We start from the raw sequence: 17,949 nt of genomic DNA, 5'->3' as shown, positions 1-17,949 counted from the left end.
GCAGTGTGCGAGCCCCGCGCCGGCCGCACGGGCCGCGGCCCAGGGAGCGTCGGCAAAGTGCCGCACCGGCAGCGAGCGTGAGGGAGTCCGGGGAGAACCCCGTGTGGGGACACACTGCGGGAGCTCGGCCTGTTCGGCCTGGAGGAGGGAGACTGAGAGGGGGTCTCGTCAATGCATATAAACGTCTCAAAGGCGGGTGCCAAGAGGATGGTGCCAGGCTCTTTTCAGTTGTGCCCAGTGACAGGACAAGGAGCAATGGCCATAAACTTAACCACAGAAAGTTCCACCTCAACATGAGTCACAGAATCACAGAATGGATCAGGTTGGAAGGAACCACAGTGGATTGTCTGCTCCAACCTCCCACTCAAGCATGGTTATCCTAGAGGACGTGGCACAGGATTGCGTCCAGATGGTTCTTGAATATCTCCGGTGAGGGAAACTCCGCGTCCTCCCGGGGCAACCTGTAGCAGTGTGTGTTCACCCACACTGCACAGAAGCTCTTCCTCATGTTCAGGTGGAACTTCCTGTGCATCAGCTTCTGCCCATTGCCTCTTTCCTGTTGCCTGACACCACAGAGCAGAGGCTGGATCCATCATCTTGACACCCTCCCTTCAGATATTTATACGCACTAATGAGGCCCTGTTTCAGTTGCCTCTTATGAGGCTGAGCAGGCCTCAGGCTTTCCTCATAAGAGGTGCTCCAGACCCATGACCTTCTCTGATGAGGAAAAACTTCATGCTGAGGGTGGCAGAGCACTGAACAGGCTGCTCAAAGAGATGCAGTCTCCATCCCTGAGGACAAGGACATTCAAAACCCACCTGGACACATGCCTATGTCACATCGTCTGGGTGACCCTGCCTTCTCAGGGGAGTTGGATTGGAAGATCTCCAGAGGTCTGTTCCAACCCTAACAATTCCGTGATTCAGCGTGGCAGCTCACAGAACAACCACACAGCCCTTCCTCAGCAGCCTCTTCCAGGCCTGGCATCGCTCCACACAAAATGTCTGGGGCTGCACCCCCGGGCCTGCTCCTCCCTGGTGTGCCTGAGCTCCCACAGTTCTGTCAGCCAGCCCCTGCATTGCTGTACCACATAATGCTCATTTTCAAAATCTGTTACAAGGCTACTTTGTGTTAGTTTGCCATTGAGTTTATAATACCTTGAGCTAGCAGCTTATGGAAGCATAAGCTTCAGTATCAAATAAAAACCTAGTCACTCTACTTTGACATCAGCTCCCCATGCTGCACAATGTTCATTTATTTTTAAGCTCCACAATGGCTAAGAGAGCCAGAGCTTTGGTTAAAACGATGTGATTAATCATTGATACTTTGGGGAGTGTGTCTGCAGGGCGGGCTGGGACAAGGCTGGGGTCGGTGTGTGCCCCATCTGCTGCCAGGAGGGTGGTGAGGAGGTCCCCAAGCAGCTGGGGTGGTCGGGGGTGATGGCTGGGGGCTTGGGGGACAGTGACCACAGTAACGGGCAGGCGTGTCCCATCCCAGTCTACTGTGAGCACAGACTACATCCCTCACACCTCCAGGCACGGCCACTAGGTTGGGCAGGCTGAGGGATCATTGTGCAGAGCACAAACTGCCTGTGGTGCCCCCCAGGTTGTGCCACACTGGGTCAGCACCACCACAAAAAGCTCACAGCAAAACAACCCTCCCCAGCAAAACAAGCCTCGCTTTTTCTGTCTGTTTTTCCTGACCCTGGAGGGCTGGAAAAGGCCTCACATTGGGATTCTGGCCACCTCAGGTTGATCCCTGCCAGCGACAAGGGTGATGGCAGCCATCCATCTGCCCCACCTCATGCAGGCCCACGCTGCTGTGCCAAGCCCCTGGAACACTCATTCAATCTCCTTTTCCACACCTCAGTGGTAGCCAGAGGCTGGGAATATCTGCCTCACACTGGCAGCAGCTCTTCTGTCCCCATTGCCATGATGCTTCCTTTATCTCCCCAAGGACTCCCTCAGCTTTTCCTACTGCCCTCCACTCTGCTCTGGGTCATAAGGTTCTGCCACCACCCTCTGGCACAGGGACACGCAGCTGGGCAGGGTTTTGCTGACTTGGCCCATTTAACCTCTCCAGGCTCTGTCAGCCTTGATCTATCCCCTTCCAAGGGGAAACACCCAACAGCAACAGAACTATTAGTTCTGGCTGTAGCAAAGTCCATTTTTGGTGCTAAGCCTCTGGCAGGGAGGCGCTGCTCACCAGGGAAGCTCAGCCTGCACTTCCCAATACCCTGGGACATCTCCCAGCATCTGCACCGGGCCCCCAAGCAAGAGTTTTTGCTAGGAGATGCAGCCACCTGTATTTGTCATTTCCATGCATCCTCCTGAAATGTCTGTCTGTGTGTCTTTCCAACACATAACCCCAGAAGACTCACTGAAGCCAACAAGGATGACTAAAAATGTGAAATGGCTTGTCTGTGAAGGAAAATGAAATAGACAAAAACCTTTCAGCCTAGGGAAGAGGTGAAGTGGGGTAAGGCAGAGGTCTGCAAAATTCTGCACAGGAAGAAACCATATCCCAGCTCTTCCACTGTGTCCCACAAGCCAGGGACATGGAATGAAATTAGCTGGCAGCCACTCTGAAACATGAAAAAAGATGTTTTTTCATAGAGTACATTATCAAACTGTGGATTACAGGGCACAATGGCACACAGGACGTGAACTTGCACTGATTAGATAAGGGCCAGTAAACAGAGATGTGATTGCTGTCTGGGGAGCCCCAGAGCTGCAGACAGACAGAACCAGAGAAGTTATACCAAAGAAGCATGAATCTCCCACTGTGAGAAACAAACTCCTGAGTTGGAGGGATCCAGTACAGCCGTTTTCCTACTTTTGTGTGTTTGTGTGTGTACAATTAAGCAAATGCCTCCGTCCTCCTTACGGGTGTGTTTAGCACTTACATGTTTTCTCCCTGACTTTACTGCCCTGACCCAGAGAGCTCTCCCTCCTGCAGGGGGCCAGACCCATCTGTGCCACAGGAGATCTGGCAGCAGCCTCCTGGATGACACTGCAGAAAGGGATCTGCCTTTTTCCCTCTCATGAAGCTGCTGTGGTGAGGCTGGGTGGTGAAGCAGCTCCCCAGAGCTTTAGTTTCATGTGCTGTGCTGGCCAGGAGGTGTGTGTCCCACTGCCATGTGTGCACAGCTCAGAGTGTGGCTTTTCCCTGTGACTCACAAGCCCAGGCAGATTGCAGCTCAGGAGATAAGTGGTTTAATGAGCCTCATCAGCAGACAGATGCTGTGTGGAAAGTACCACAGAGATTTAAGGAGTCCTCCTGCTGTCTCACATACAAGACTTGGTCTTTGAAGTAACTAGGAGGTACAGAATGGTCTTGGGTAATTTAATCGCTAATACAACCCGTCGTTGTTTCATTGGTGTACAATTCTTAGCTATAGGACTGCTTCTCTTTGGTTTTCTGCTTGTTTTCTAGCCTCATAAAGCTCCCTCTGATGTCACGTGTCTGTGGTGCAACAGTTACTCAAGTGTCAAGGTTTCCTGATGCTGAAACATCATCACAGGCACTGTTGTGCTTTTGGTTTGTGCCCACTTGTCCAGCTTTTCATCTCGTCTCAGGTCTGACATGCCAGAGTTGAGCTTTTCTCCAGCCTTGGAGTCCCAGCCTTGTTCTGCAGGACAGCAGCGCTCACTGTAGCTTAGTGACTCTGATCCCTTGTGCTCATTCAGCCACACGGTTCCAGCAGTCACACCAGCAACTGGCGCAGGTCTCAGCTGTTTCATGCAGCTCCTTCTGGGTGTGTAAATGATGTCAGAACACCTCAACCCCTTTCCCGGAGGCAAAGGGATTTTATCCCAGGGTCTTTCCCCATGGAAGTCAGCACTTCTACTACCTTGTAGTTCATGTGCTGGAGGAGACTGTGATACTCCTAACTCAGCTGTTAGGGTACATATGTGTGGCAGTGCTCAAACAGCATGAGTGAGGAAGCCAGGGTAAGCTGCACCCAACTTTTCCATGGCAAAGAGAACCACAGAAGCCTCTATCATTAGCAATTAGCATCAGAGTAAAGTCATCAAAGCAATGCCACACACATAACTAAGCAGAGCTGGAAACTTCTCAGTTCTGTGATCAGTTATCCACAGTAGTAAACCCCTGACTTAGGATATTGTAATGCAGGGTAGGAGACACTGAGGAAATGGTAAAAGGCACTTGTGTGTGAGGAGTACATTAAATACCTGGGGAAAAAAACAGACCAAGAAGAAGATTTCTGCCCTGGCAGTGTGAGCCAGGCAGCCCAGGGCAGGGCGAGGATAGCTGGCAGCCCCACCTGTGCCAAGGCTCTCTGCCTGGGATGCTCTGCCATGAAAACGTGAGCTGCTTGGATGATGCAAGCGTGCAGCTCACACTGCAGCTGCACATCGAGCCACCTGTACTGAAGGTATTGCTCAACCACAGCAACAGCTCTTTTGGAAGTCACAGCTCTCTCCAATGCCAGCCCTGGCTTGTTTGTCCTCCCCGCTCATTTGCTGGAACTCCCTCATGCTGTCCTCTGGTCACCTGTGAGGACAAACAGGGATTAGTGGAATAGAGGAACAGGGCATCAGTGCAGATTTCTGTGCCACAGAGATGTACAGCAGGGGACAAGATAAAAATATTTGCTCATTTCACCCATGTTTCTCACACTTAGATCAAAATTAAGTTGTTTTTCCATCTCATAGCTATATTTTGTGCTGCTGCTCCCAGAATCAGTCACTTCTCATTGGTCTCTTGGAGGTCCTGCACTGGGGTGCAGGCAGTGCACTTGGCCTGTAGGTGGGGTGTGCATGTTCCCCCCTTCCTGTCAGTGCTACAGCCCTGGGCACTCCCAGCACACCCTAGCCAGTGGGAGGGCTCAGCCTGCTTGCATGGACAGCAGAGAATGTGAAGTGTTTTAGTTCCTGGCACACAACCTGAAGACAAAACCCTCCCTCTGTGTCACCTGTGTTACATCTGGACTGACCATTATCAGTCTTTGTCCTGGTCACACCGTCCTCCAGGCGTACTCCCAACTGTGCACCCCAGCAGTCCCCATCCCCATCCCAAGGAGATCCCACACAGACATTGACACCCTGGTTCTTATCAGAGAAGAGAGGCTGGAACCAAACCCCGCAGCACACCTTCAGCCCAGAGCAAGATTCACAGCACAGCTTCCCTTGAGCATTGGAGGGACAGCTGGGGATACCCCAGCAGGAGTGATTGGTGTGTGTATGTGTGTCTGTCTGTCTTTTGTCTTTCTGGGTGCCTTTCTGACTCTCTCCACCTGCCCATTTCTGCCTGCTTCCTTCCATCTCTCTTCCTTTCTGCCTCTCTTTGCTAGTGCATCTGTGTGTCTCTCTGAACGGCTGCTTGCCCCTTTGTCTCTCTGGCTCCGAGCATGCGGACGTGTGTGTCTGACGGTGAATGCACCTGATCCTTTTTGCGTGCCTGTGCACTTACTGTCTCTTTGTGTGCGTGTGACCTCGTCCATATGACTGTGTATGTTTGCATGCCCCTTCTGCGTCCGTGTGATCGTCTATTCCCCACACACATCTCCCCCCACATCCATCCATCCGTCCGTCTATCCTTCCGTCCCGCCCCGTGCCCCGCCCGCTGCCACAGCCCTTCAGCACCGCGGCGCACGGACAGCTCCTGTCGCCTCCCGCCGCGGCGGCACCGCGCAGCGCACAGCACCGCGCACCGCACAGCACCGCGCACCGCACAGCACCGCGCACCGCACAGCACCGCGTACCGCACAGCACCGCACCGCGCACCGCACAGCACCGCGTACCGCGCCGCGCACCGCACAGCACCGCACCGCGCACCGCACCGCGCCGCACCGCGCACCGCCGCACCGCGCCCCCTCCCCGCCGGAGCGCTCCGCCCCGCGCCCCCTCCGCGCCGCGCTCCGCCCCGCCGTACATAAGCGCCGGCACCGCCGCCGGTGCCCCTCCGCCGCCATGAGCTACAGCGCGGAGCCAGCGGCGCTGGCCGCCTCCTATCGCCACCTCTTCGCGGAGGCTCCGCGGCGCACGGAGATGCTGGCGGGCCGGTGGGCGCGCCCGGGCGCGGAGCCGGAGGCGCTGCGGGAGCGCGGCGCGGAGCCGCGGCGGGCGCGGGGCAGCGAGAAGGAGCAGCTGCAGGGCCTCAACGAGCGCTTCTCCGGGTACATTGAGCGGGTGCGGGCGCTGGAGGAGCGGAACCGGGCGCTGGCGGCGGAGCTGGCGGCGCTGCGGCAGCGCTCGGACGAGCCGCGCCGGCTGGGGCAGCTGCTGGGCGGGGAGCTGCGCGCCCTGCGCGCCCGGCTGGAGGAGGCGCACGGGGAGCGGGCGCAGGCGGCGCTGGAGCGGGCGCGCCTGGCCGAGGAGACGCAGCGGCTGCGGGCTCGCTGCGAGGAGGAGGCGCGGAGCCGCGCCGAGGCGGAGCGGGCGCTGCGCTCCCGGCAGCAGGCGGCCGAGGCGGCCTCCCGCGCCAGCGCCGATCTGGAGCGGCGGGCGGAGGCGCTGCAGGAGGAGCTGGCGGCGCTGCGCAGCGCCCACGCCGAGCACCTCGCCGAGCTGGGCGCCGCGCTCCCGGCCGCGGCCCCGCCGCCGGCCCCGCGGCCCGACCTGGCCGCGGCGCTGCGGGAGCTGCGCGCTCAGTACGAGGCGCTGGCGGCCCGCAACCTGCAGGCGGCCGAGGACTGGTACCGCGCCCGCTGCGCCCGCCTGCACGAGCGGGCGGCCCGCAGCCAGGAGGCCGTGCGCGCCAGCCGCCGGGAGGCCGGCGAGTGCCGCCGCCAGCTCCAGGCGCGCCTGGTGGAGATGGAGAGCCTGCGCGGCGCTCACCAGTCCCTGGAGAGGCAGCTGCAGGAGCTGGAGGAGCGGCACAACGCCGAGGCCGCCGGCCTGCAGGTGAGCCGGGCGGTGCCGGGTACTGGGCGGCGCCGAGCATCCTTCCCCCGCGCCATCCGCACCAGTCGGCTCCTCCATCCCAGCCGCCACCCCCTGTAATGTGTAGCACCGGGAATCTCATCCCACGCAAACACCCGGCGCGATGCCGCACCGGTACCCGCGTCCCCGCACTCTCCCTCCCCTGGTCCCGTGCAGCGCTGAGCATCGCTGCGGCCTGCGAAGTGCCGCAGCGCAGCTCTGTCCCCTGCAGCAGCCCCTCCCGCAGTTCTGTGCAGCGCTGGAACCCCCCGGCCCCATGCGGTGCCCCCCCGCCCCACATCGCTCAGCACCATCGCCTGCGCTGTCCCGATCAGTGCCGTGCTACACAAACACCCCCGGCACGGAACGGCACCCACCCCTCTTGCCTTGTGCAGCACCTACCCATGCAGGCGGTGCCCCTGCAGCGCTGCGCAGCGCCAGGCATCCCTGCAGCCTTCCCACCACCCAGGATCTGCACACAGATCCTGCCCCACCACGGCATTGCCTGCTGCCTTCACCCTTTGTCCAGAGGCAAAACCCCAAAGGGCAGATTTTGGGGAAGCAGGCCAGCACACCCCTTCCAACGCTCCCTTCCTGCTGGGGACATCCTGCACGTGGTAGCGCTGTTTGGGGCATCGATCCGTCCCTGTCCCTTAAGGATCAGGTCCAAAATTGCCTACACATCGTTGTGGGCAATTCCTCGAAGCTGTCTGCCCAGGTTTGGCCCTTTGCCCTGTGGCCTAGCTCTTGGCACCTGCACTGCAGAAATTGGAGCTCTGCAAAGGTTAAGTCTGGGCTTGCAGACAGATCCCAGCATTTTTTATGTCTGTGGAAAGACCCAGGTGAGGCAGACACTGAGTGCTCCATAGCTTTTATTCCATTACTGCAGTATTGCCACATTTTCTCGCTACAGGGAAATGTTCATGATTTATAATAAAATGAATCATGAGATTGTTCTATTATATGGCTGTTAAATGATCTGTGGTTTCTAAATCAAGCCATTTCCTTCTAAATACTGAAACAACTGCTTTAATCATACATGGAGGGCTCAAGTAATGCCTTGTCATTTCCAAGGCCAAATTTTGCCAGGTGCTCTAGAATTTGTGACTTAGTTCCAAGCTGCTTGCAAGCTTCCTGAACAGTTGAGGTGGTCTTCAACAGTTTTTGTGGAAATAGGCAATATAAAATATTAACTATAGCGAAAACATTATACACAGTAATCTTCTCAAATACTCTTGATGCCATGTGAAAGAGGGGTCCTAGGAACAACCTATCAGTTGGGGAAAAAAATTTAAGCAACTGGATTAAACAGCACCATAATTGAAATTGCTTTAGTGACAACATGGCAGTGCTTTTCTCTATGACCCTCAGGATCTACTTTATGTGCAGCAATATTTAAAAGTCCATTGAACAATATGTGTATCAGCTAAGCAATTTCCTTGGCTGCAAAAAGTGGAAAAGGTGGGAAGTGTGTCTTAAAAGAGAATATTCCTTTTGTCTGAGACTTTAAAATGATCCTGCTAAAGCAGGGGCATGTCTTTATAATTGTGGGCTGTCCAGTAAAATCTGAACCAACATGCAAGAGCTTTTTGTTAGGGGACAGGTTTGCAGTGGTGTGAGGAGGGGATTTTTATTCTACCAGCTGGCAGAACTGGGTTGTGGAAGAGAGGTGCAGATCAGGAACAAGGACAATCAGTTTTGAAAGAGCTTTTTGTTCATGTGGACTACAGGCAGAGGGAAGAGGGCTGGAGGCACAAAGAGTCACAGCAATGAGAGTGGAGCTGTCCAGGGTGGGGATCACCTCAAGTCATTCCCTCCTGCCCTGGCTGGGTACAGCAGCACTCTGTCTGCATCAGAGCAGAGGCTTTAACCTCTACAGCAGCAGCAGCAGCCATGTCCTGCAGCTTCTCAGTCAATAAACTGCCCCAATGAACTCCTCAGAGGCACAGCCTCTTGCAGATCTTTTGCTGTGGAAAATAGTCAGGGCAGCACAGGTCAAGGAGAGACCACAAGGATGGCTCCTAAATCACATCCTGCAAGGCTGGCTGTGCTCAGCTAATCCAACTGTGACATGCTCTGTGCTGCATTCAGGATGAGCTGCTGCTCTGAGGGGCTCTGCTCAAACAGGGCCCACTGCAGCAGGGTCAGCACAGCTCCCTGCTCCTTGGGCAGCCCCACATGCTTTCATTGTCTCTGCACTGTCCACGAGGGAGGTTAAGCAGGAGAGGAAGCTGGGGACATGATAGGAATGGGATGGGGACAAGATGAGGATGATGTGGCAGGACAAAGTGTGTTTGCTGGAACAGAGGATCTGGAAGCAATTGCAAAGTCCTGACTCTGGGAGGGGATGCAGGAGAGTGCAGGTTGGCAGTGGCCATTGCAGGGCTCTGTAGGCAGGGCTACATCGTGGCTTAAGTGCAAACTGCTGACTCATTCCTGTTCCAAATCACGCTCCTCTGGTGGCACAGTGGGGCAGCTGGCAGCAGGAAACCTGATTGGGAAGAGCCTTATGGGAGCAGGTTTCACTGCTTTCAAGCTGCTACTTGGATACCTAGATGCATGTGGGAAAAATACAGACTGCTTTTGTTCTGAGAAAAAAAAATAGAATAAAACATTAGTCTCCTTTGTTAGCAGGAATTCTGGCCTTAGAGTCCTCCACATCACAGGTAGAACTGGTTATAAGGAACAAAAGGCAGGGTAAAACTGGCAGGAAGGATGCTAGAAGGACACTGCTGTCCAGCTGAGCACCCTGGCTCTTGCAGGGCAGCCCCCTGTCTCTGTAATCTCCCCAAATCCCCGCATTCAGAATCCTCCACTTTGAGGCTCTGAGGCATTTTCCCAGGAAGGTGACAGACTTCCCCACCTGGAGAGGACCCCTGGCAGCAGCACCTCTCCTTCCACACCCTGGAAGCATGTCCCAACCCTTCTTAAGCCCTGCAGATGCAGACTGCAGCCTTTCTTCTCCACTGCTGCAGTGCAGGGTGCTTTCACTTGTCTTGTTGAGCCACTGCCGCTGCTTTGAAGACGTTTAAGCCCAAAACTTCCCTCTGTAGCAGCCTGCCTTTTCCCCACAGGACTGGGGTCCCACCACCATGCACTATTTGCCCATCTCACAGACCCCACTGCAGATGGGAACTACATGAATCCATCAATTCCCCACTGCACACTCTCACAAGCCAGGCCTGGTGCTCTGCCTGCTTCTTCATCCCTGCTAGCATGACATCTCATGGTCCCAAGCCCCTGGTGGGATGGGCCATCATGGATCAACTGCCCATTGCAACTTCCCTGTCTCTACAATGGGCAAAGCAGAGTGGGACTGAGGGAGAAGTCCCTGCTCCAAAACACAGGGCTGAGCACCCTTGCCTTTGCAGGACACCATTGGACAGCTGGAGGATGACCTGAGAAACACCAAAAATGAGATGGCTCGGCACCTGAGGGAGTACCAAGACCTGCTCAATGTCAAGATGGCCCTTGATATCGAGATAGCTGCCTACAGGTAAGGCTGCTCTATTCCTGCTCTACTTGGGCACTTCCCAAACCCAATCCCCTGACTCCCACTAGGCTGGGGTATTTCCAAGAGCCCAGAAAATACTTGGGTACGCATTCCAGGAACACCACAAGCATGTTCATCTCCCCCACCTGGGTCTGCCATACTCCTGTCTGGGGAGCAGCCATGGCTCCATGTCCTGCCTCGCTCTAGCAGCTGTGAACCACTTCCCTCAGCCACCCCAGAAGCATTAAAAAATAATGGACACAGTTGGGGCTGGACACTTGTCTCTCTTGCAAAGTTAAAAGTAGATGCAAAAGGCTGTGCTTTGGGTATTTATTTTCCTGGTGTTTCTGGAGACAAAAAAAGGGAGAAAGTTGCTTTCATGTACCCCATATTGCAAGTCTTCCAAAAATGGGTGACCAAAATATGATTTTGAATCAGTTTCATGGTGCAGTGTGACCTGTGGTGATGGCTTGGACTTGTCTGCAGGGCACAACATGCTCTCAAGCTTTGTAGATGTTTCACATCCCCATACTAACCTCTTCCCTTGTGATGTACTTGCAGGAAGCTGCTGGAGGGAGAGGAGACCCTATTCAACATAGGAAGTGGCGGCCTTACATCTCTCAATTCTCTCCCCAGCCCCACTTACTCCTTCCAGCCAAGGAGCTTTAGTTCCTCTACTCTGTCCTTCAAAGAGGAGGAGCAAGGAGAGGTTATTAAAGTGACCTCTAAAATATCATCCAGCAGGGCTGAGGTGATTGAGGGAACCATAACCTCTGTCAAGAAGAGAGGGAGGTTAAACCTGCATGGAGGAATCCTTGCCAATGCAAAGATGTAACCATCAGGACCCTGTTCACAAGCATTTGAGGGGGAACAGTCTCCACTCGGCCTTGAAACTGCTCCTCTGGGCACAAAGCCGCACTGGGCTCGCAGGAAGCCTCCCTTAAAAACACAAAACCCCCCGGGGACACCAACCCAGGGGTGGCTTCCTTGCGGGTCCTGCCACTCAGAGGCCGAGCTTGGCACATTGCTCCCTTTTAAATGGGGTGGGGGCACACAGGACAGGTAGCTAGAGATGCATGTTGGTCATTGTGGTGGTGGCACATGGACTCGTAACACGCTCCCTCTCTCCTCCTGTGGCGAGCGAGGGGCAGCCAGCTGGGAAGGCTGCTGAGCCAGCTCTCCGAGGAGGGGAGGGAAACAACTCAACATGTTTACTGTAACTAGTTTCATCAATTATCCAAATCCATGTACAGCTAAACTCTTCCCCACTTCTCAAACTGTAGCCATTCACTTTTAACCCTAGAAGCACAGAAATAGCCATACTGGACTGTAACCGCACCTGACATCTGATCTCAGCCACGTATGTTTTGAACTATAAGGAATGTTACTTTTTCTTTGTACTGATAAATCTTGTTTTCTGACAGCACTAGTCAAGCCAGGCACGTGGGGTTTATAAGCAGCAGGCACAGGGCAGGGAAATGCTACACTGGAGGTGAAGGCAGCACCATGCTGCGGGGTATCACTCTCTCCAAAATATGAGGGTCTGAGGGCCCCTTGTTAGGCTGCACAGTGCTCACATGAAAACCCTGTGCCTAGATTAGCATCGTGCCCCAGCCAGCACTGGGAAGCTACAGGACTCCTGAACACCAGCCCGCAAAGCATCCTTGTCTCCGCTCTAACTGTTCCAAGGTGTGCCAAATTTGATATAGGATTTAACAACCATAGGTTTCCTTCAATGCCTTAAATTGCCAGCGATCGCTTTTGCAAGAGCCGGAGCCGCCGCGTGTTGTGTGTCAGTGCCCTGGCAGGGAGGGCAATCAGCACCAGACCTCGCTGCCCTCATGGTGCTGCCAGAGTAGTTCCTGGAACCAGCAAATTGTTTGCTCGCACTCTTTCCTCTTCTATTGTAAGGCACAAGTTAATAATTAAAAAAAGAAATAGTTGTGTGGATCAAACTGAGCTGTTTGTTGTTTTTGCTGCTGCGTCATCTTGGGAACGCATGTCGGTGTCCGGCCCTCAGCTGGTCCCGTGCCCAGCAGTCCCTCTGGGCCCCTGCAAAGAACCTGGGGTTGGAGTGCAGCTGCCAGCCCCTCCTGCTGGGGTTGCAAGGTAAGGCTGGACCCACTGATGGCAGTGGGGCCCCATCTGGGGCTCACCCAAGTGCCTGTCATGGTGGCCCTGCAGTGTGGAAGAGTTCATGGCCAGCTGGCTGAGGGATCAAGGTCTGCCACGGCCAAGTGCACCCTCATTTGCTCAGGAAATGGACTCTGAAGCTGTGATTTGCATCACACCCCTGACAGTTCAGTCCCAAGGTACCTGTTATCCTGTTATTTCCTCTCCACACTGCCTGTGTGCTTGGGGGTTAGAAACAGCCTCGTGCTTTCCCTGCACAATTGAAGATAAAGTGAATTACACAAGAGCAGATGAAGAACAGAGGGTGCATCCACCTCCCAGGTAAATCCAGTAGTTACAAGTGCTGTGACCAGCAGTGGTTTATATTTGGAAGATGCACACATTCTGCTTGAGATGTACCTGTAGAGGGAAAAATCACAGGCAGCTTCCTGCTGGGTGGCCCTGCCAGAGCACACTGTCCTGTTGCCTTTCCATTCCTGCTTTGTTGCACCATGTCATGGCAATCTGCCCCAGAGCCCCAGGGACACAGTGTGACAGTCACAGCCTTCTCCACCAGAGCTGCAGGACAGGAGCAGCATGGCTACACCTTGGTCCTGTCACACTGGTAACCCTGGGGACCATGGACAGGCTGCTCACTGTGGGGTGACAGCCCTGGGCAGGGCAGCCCTGCAGGTGGGTGAAGCAAGGGGCACTTTCCAGAGGCAGGGGAGGGGTCCCAGGGCATGGCTGGAGCAGTGCAGCTCACCAGCAGCCTCCAGCAGAACAGCACAGAGCAACTTGGGGTGCCCAGGCAGAGCCTGGGGGAGCCAGCACCTGCAGAGTTAAGCCCAAGGCACTGGCACACAAAACAAGATCAAGAAATGTCCAAATATCTCCTGGCTGAGCTGTCAGTTAGGAAATGCAAACACACAGTATTTCTCCCAGTCCATAGAGGGAATAAAAAGCAGATGTGACTGTACAGCTAATGAAATGTACTCTGAATCTCAAACACTCTCCAGCGCTGCCGCTTTCTGTCCCTTGAGCACAAGCAGCCTGACCTGTCCTTTGTTCTCAGCACAATCCTCACTCAGAATTCCTGCTTGCTCAGCTAACTGGATGCTAATAATGAAGCTGGGAATTTTACTTTGGTGATATCAATGTGAAGGGGCTGCAGTGGTGGAGCAGGACAGAGGAGCTGCGGGAAGGACAAGAAACTATTTTGGAAAATGACTGCAGTGCGAGGGCCAGCCCAGAGATTTCCTGCATTTCTGGAGCTCTGCAGCAGTTTGGTGCTGTCTCATGGTGTTAAACTCCAGAGGTGACAGAGGGACAACAGGCAGGGAGACCCATATCTAAACTCTCCTTTTCTTTATGAGAAAAAAAATGACAGGAAAGAGGGACAGGCCTGGCTGAACATGTTGCCAATGCTGACCTCTATCACCGTCCAGGCCTCCTTTTCCAGTGCTATCTTCTTTAGAGTGCCTCTTTTTACCTGCCTGCTTACATGCACCAGAAGGCTTCTACAGTGAAACCATAAGCTAGAACTGGACAATAAATCCTCCTTTGTGGTCCCATTTTTCTTACTGGGTTAAACACCCAGGCTGCCAGAGGGAAGGAGTGAGTCACACTGCAGATGCTGAAAGATTTATACCTCTATAAAACCTGGACCTCTTGGATAAAAGGCAGCTGTGGACTCGGACTGCACCATCAGCTCAGGAAGCAGCAGAGTGCAGCTATTTCTCCATGATACTGCCTTTCCTTCATCTTTATGCTGGGGAGAACATGAGTTCCACACAGTGAGACAAATTCCCACCACTGGCCTGGCTGTTTGTTTTTTTCCCTGGATGTAGATGCTGGCCCATGCAGTGGAGATGTAGAGCTCCTTGAAAACAGACCTGCACACGGAGAAGTTTTGCTAATGATGCTTATCTAGATGCTGCAATTCATTAAAAAGTAAGCCAAAGAAAAAGCAGCCAAAGAAAAAAAATTACCCACAAACCCCAATTTCCCTTTGGCAGGAATGCAAACATCTCCTTTTCCAGAGTGAGGAAGAATGCTGTCATTCAGAAAGAAGGAATCAATAAGCAATTCAGAGCAGTCTCTTCCGGCACCTTTGGCTGGGTCCAGCCAACTCTCTCTTTGCCAGCTCTTGGCACAGACACCTCTTTAAGGAATAAAGAGCTTCTTCCTGCCGTGAGTGACCCACACAGAGCCCTAACACAGCAGCCAAACAGATGTTTCTGAATGATCAAATGTCCCTATCACTGGGGTTTGACACTTGGAAGCAGAGTTTATGTCAAAATAGCACAAGCAGTGCCAGCTCATTCGTGCAAGACTTCAGAGGCCTGTGGGAATAAGGATCCCTTGGAAAATGCAGCACAACGTCCAAACAGGGCATGGCTTGGGGTGGGGTGGGAGAATTTTCATTAACCCTGGTCTGTTCCAGTGCTTCCAGCTGAACCAAAGGGCTACAGAGCTGGGGAAAGCATTCCTACAGACTGTGCAGGGGTCTTCATCCAAAACCCAGCTCAACCAGAGATGAGCCTGCAACTCTGCCAAACAATTACATCCTTGTTGAAGCAGACATTGTGCTGGCCAGAACTGACATAAAGCATAACATGAAGAAGGAACAGTGTCCATGCTAAACATCTGCTTAGACAGCAGGGAAATGCCCAGAAAATGCCAGAGTGCAATTCCCGAGCCCCAGGTACACATTCACTTGCTGATGGTAGCAAAGCTCTTGAGGTGCTGTATCAGTTCCAAAACAACAGAGGCCCAAAGTCCATTCCTAGCACAGCAGGGTCACTCTGCTCCTTTGCCTTTGGATTGAGAGGCAGCTGCTGCCTGCCTGCATGCCAGAGAGCACAAGGAGAAACAAGTTCTTGGCTCTCCAACGTCCAGAGCAGCCTTGTAAATGCTCTGACAGACACGTAGTCATCCCCTGAGATGATGCACATGCAGCCCCAAGTGTGGTCTGTAAGAAAAAGCTGTTTGGAGATGCCATTTGGAAAAGCTGAGATCAGACTGAAAAACATGGTTTGCACTGAGGCTCAGAACATCATTAAGTTTAAGCAAATTTTCAATGGAATTGCAAAAAACAACCAAACAAAAAAAGAAGCCCTAAGCCCCGGATATGACACCTCATTAGCAAATTCCTAGTCTACCAATGAGACCTGAGAGATGTATGAATAAGAATGCCTGAAGCAAGCCAAAATGATTCAGCAAGCCAAAACATTAAGGCTAGATTCTTAAGGAAGCAAGGATTATAGGATCATACTGTGACTTCATGTCCTCTTTACCCCCTACATCCTCCCCTGATCATTTCTTATGCTCATCAGCTTAACTTCTGCCACATTTGAGAGCACTGGAAGTCTCAAAGGTACCAAACCCTTCTCAGTTTCAGGCTCTCAGGTACACAGGTGACACATCCTCATGGACTGAGAGAAGCTGAGCTTCCCCTAGTGGACACCAGAAAATCCATTCAGAGCACAGAGGTTATGGATGCCTCAACACCAGGGGCTCCAAAGTAGCTCTCACAGGAATACACAATTTTTTTCAATCTTTGCCAAGTCTCCACCACCCACTTTTCTACTGTTCATGTTTCCTTTGGAAGAAAACAGACATTTTAACCTTCCATTTCCAAATAGACTATTTTTCCACACAATTAGAAAATGCAAGTTCGCTTTTCCTCTTTGGGAGACATTTCTTTGCAGACCACTGCTGTATTTGACACAAATGCACTGTTTAACATTAAATCCAAACCCAGAAAAGATGGTGACACAGCTCCAGCAAGAATTCTGCAGTTGCAGGGCAGCCAATTAATATTGCATTTCACCTCAGATGTGATTACCATTTCTCTCTCAAAAATAATAAAATTTGATCTGTCCAGTGATTAAACCTGTATCTATGGCAACATTCTGAAACCTCAGGCAATGAATATCTTTTGGCTCATTCAATAAGGGTCTCTTAGAGATGACATGGTAAAATTCCATTTGTGGTCACCTTGCTTCTCTTTCTGCTGAACTAATTAGTGTTACAGAAGAACCACAAGGTAGAGAAACCAAATAAAAAGCAGAAGTGAAGAGAATGCACCATTTGCAACACTTCTCCATCTCTCAGATGCAGAATTATGACAGAGCAGATATTTATGACAGCCTAAACGGCACATTTTAAAGAACCTAAACACTCAGGCTGGCCCTTGGTGCATTCTATTGAATATATTAAAAGATTCATGGGGACAATGTGACAATCTCTTTAAAAGCAAGACATGCAATACATAAAAACTCCTATATCTCTTAATAGTCTTTCTCTCAAGTGTTGGAATGAATCCCTCCACTCATTTGTATTGACCACAAATTTCATACTAATGATATTCCACACTAATAAAAAGTAAAACCAGAAATGCCAGGGATGTAATTTTCCTAGTGACTGTTAAAAATGTATTAATGTAAATCACTGCACATAAATGATTAATGATTCCCTGAAAATAAATTCAACATGGACTAGCATTAGACAAGCTTGACTGGTTTTCCAATAAAACTCTTTGGTTGTTTCACATCTACAGAAATCAGTTGTAAGAGCTCCCCTGGCTCATGTGTGCCACAGTCTGGTGGCAGTGCAGAGCCAGGCTGGGTGCACTGTTGTGTTCAGGACATAAATGACAGCTGTCCCTGGCCATTGCAGGTCCCCTCTGCTTAGAGGGCTCAGCTGCACATTTCAGCAGCCTCTTGAACCTTATCTTCTTCTTACACTGAACCTGAATACAAAGAAAACAGGCAGAATGCAACCAGTGTGACTCTGGTCACAACTTGATTGTAGCTTGATTCTGCATTTATAAGAAATCTGGAAACTAAGGCTCATCATCTCCTCTTGCTGGGAATTAGCAGGTCTGTAGAGAACTCAGAATTATGCTGCATTATAAGCAGTATTTAATAAGGATCTGTGTTCGCCATGATGCTGGTAAGAAGACAATGAGAAAGGAAAACCAGAATTATCTCATCAAGTAAAGAAACAATAGTGTCTGTAAAACAATGAATGAGTCCAAGCACACGTTCCCTCACTCCAGAGCACAAGGCTGGCTCATCTCCCACGAGGGCAGAGATGCCATCCCATAGACGGCCTGTTGTTACAGATGCTCCTCTATCACCAGGACCAAAAGTGGCTGGAGGCAAGCCAAGGTTAAAAGGAGACCAACAGAAATAAAACAGCAGCAGGAGAGCTGAAAGAAGATTGGCACATTTTAAAGCAAGCAGGCTGATTATGCAGGAAACCACAGAGCCTCAGCTCAGCCTTGGCAATAGCTAAAGGTCACCCTGCTGCACAGGATGTGCCCCAGGGGACCTGCAGCACTGGAGAGGAGGAACACATCAGTGCCTTCAGGTGAAAGAAAGCAGGATGTTCAGCCAGGAAAATGATGTTAAAAATACACTTTCTGAAGGCAGGTGAGGAAGAAATAGA

At 52.3% G+C, this 17,949-nt stretch overlaps 1 protein-coding gene across 1 annotated transcript; it reads left to right on the top strand.

Moving 5' to 3' along the window:
- The first annotated feature begins 5,878 nt into the window (after nt 1-5,878).
- INA (internexin neuronal intermediate filament protein alpha) lies at nt 5,879-12,335 on the top strand. Its single transcript, XM_054637230.2, has 3 exons — nt 5,879-6,869; nt 10,259-10,383; nt 10,942-12,335. Exons 1-3 carry the CDS (start codon nt 5,937-5,939, stop codon nt 11,213-11,215), a joined length of 1,332 nt encoding a protein of 443 aa, XP_054493205.1. The 5' UTR covers nt 5,879-5,936; the 3' UTR covers nt 11,216-12,335.
- Nucleotides 12,336-17,949: the final 5,614 nt, after the last annotated feature.

The sequence above is a fragment of the Agelaius phoeniceus genome, chromosome 9, assembly GCF_051311805.1.
Source record: "Agelaius phoeniceus isolate bAgePho1 chromosome 9, bAgePho1.hap1, whole genome shotgun sequence".
In the NCBI taxonomy this organism is placed as follows: domain Eukaryota; kingdom Metazoa; phylum Chordata; class Aves; order Passeriformes; family Icteridae; genus Agelaius; species Agelaius phoeniceus.
Note: the sequence above shows the minus strand (reverse complement) of the source record. Positions and strands in the feature narration are given on the sequence as shown.

Coding starts and splice junctions, on each gene's coding strand:
- INA (XM_054637230.2), top strand. CDS start 5,937: ATGAGCTACAGCGCGGAGCCAGCGGCGCTGGCCGCCTCCTATCGCCAC. Junction 6,870..10,258: donor CCGAGGCCGCCGGCCTGCAG/GTGAGCCGGGCG, acceptor TTGCCTTTGCAG/GACACCATTGGACAGCTGGA. Junction 10,384..10,941: donor ATCGAGATAGCTGCCTACAG/GTAAGGCTGCTC, acceptor ATGTACTTGCAG/GAAGCTGCTGGAGGGAGAGG.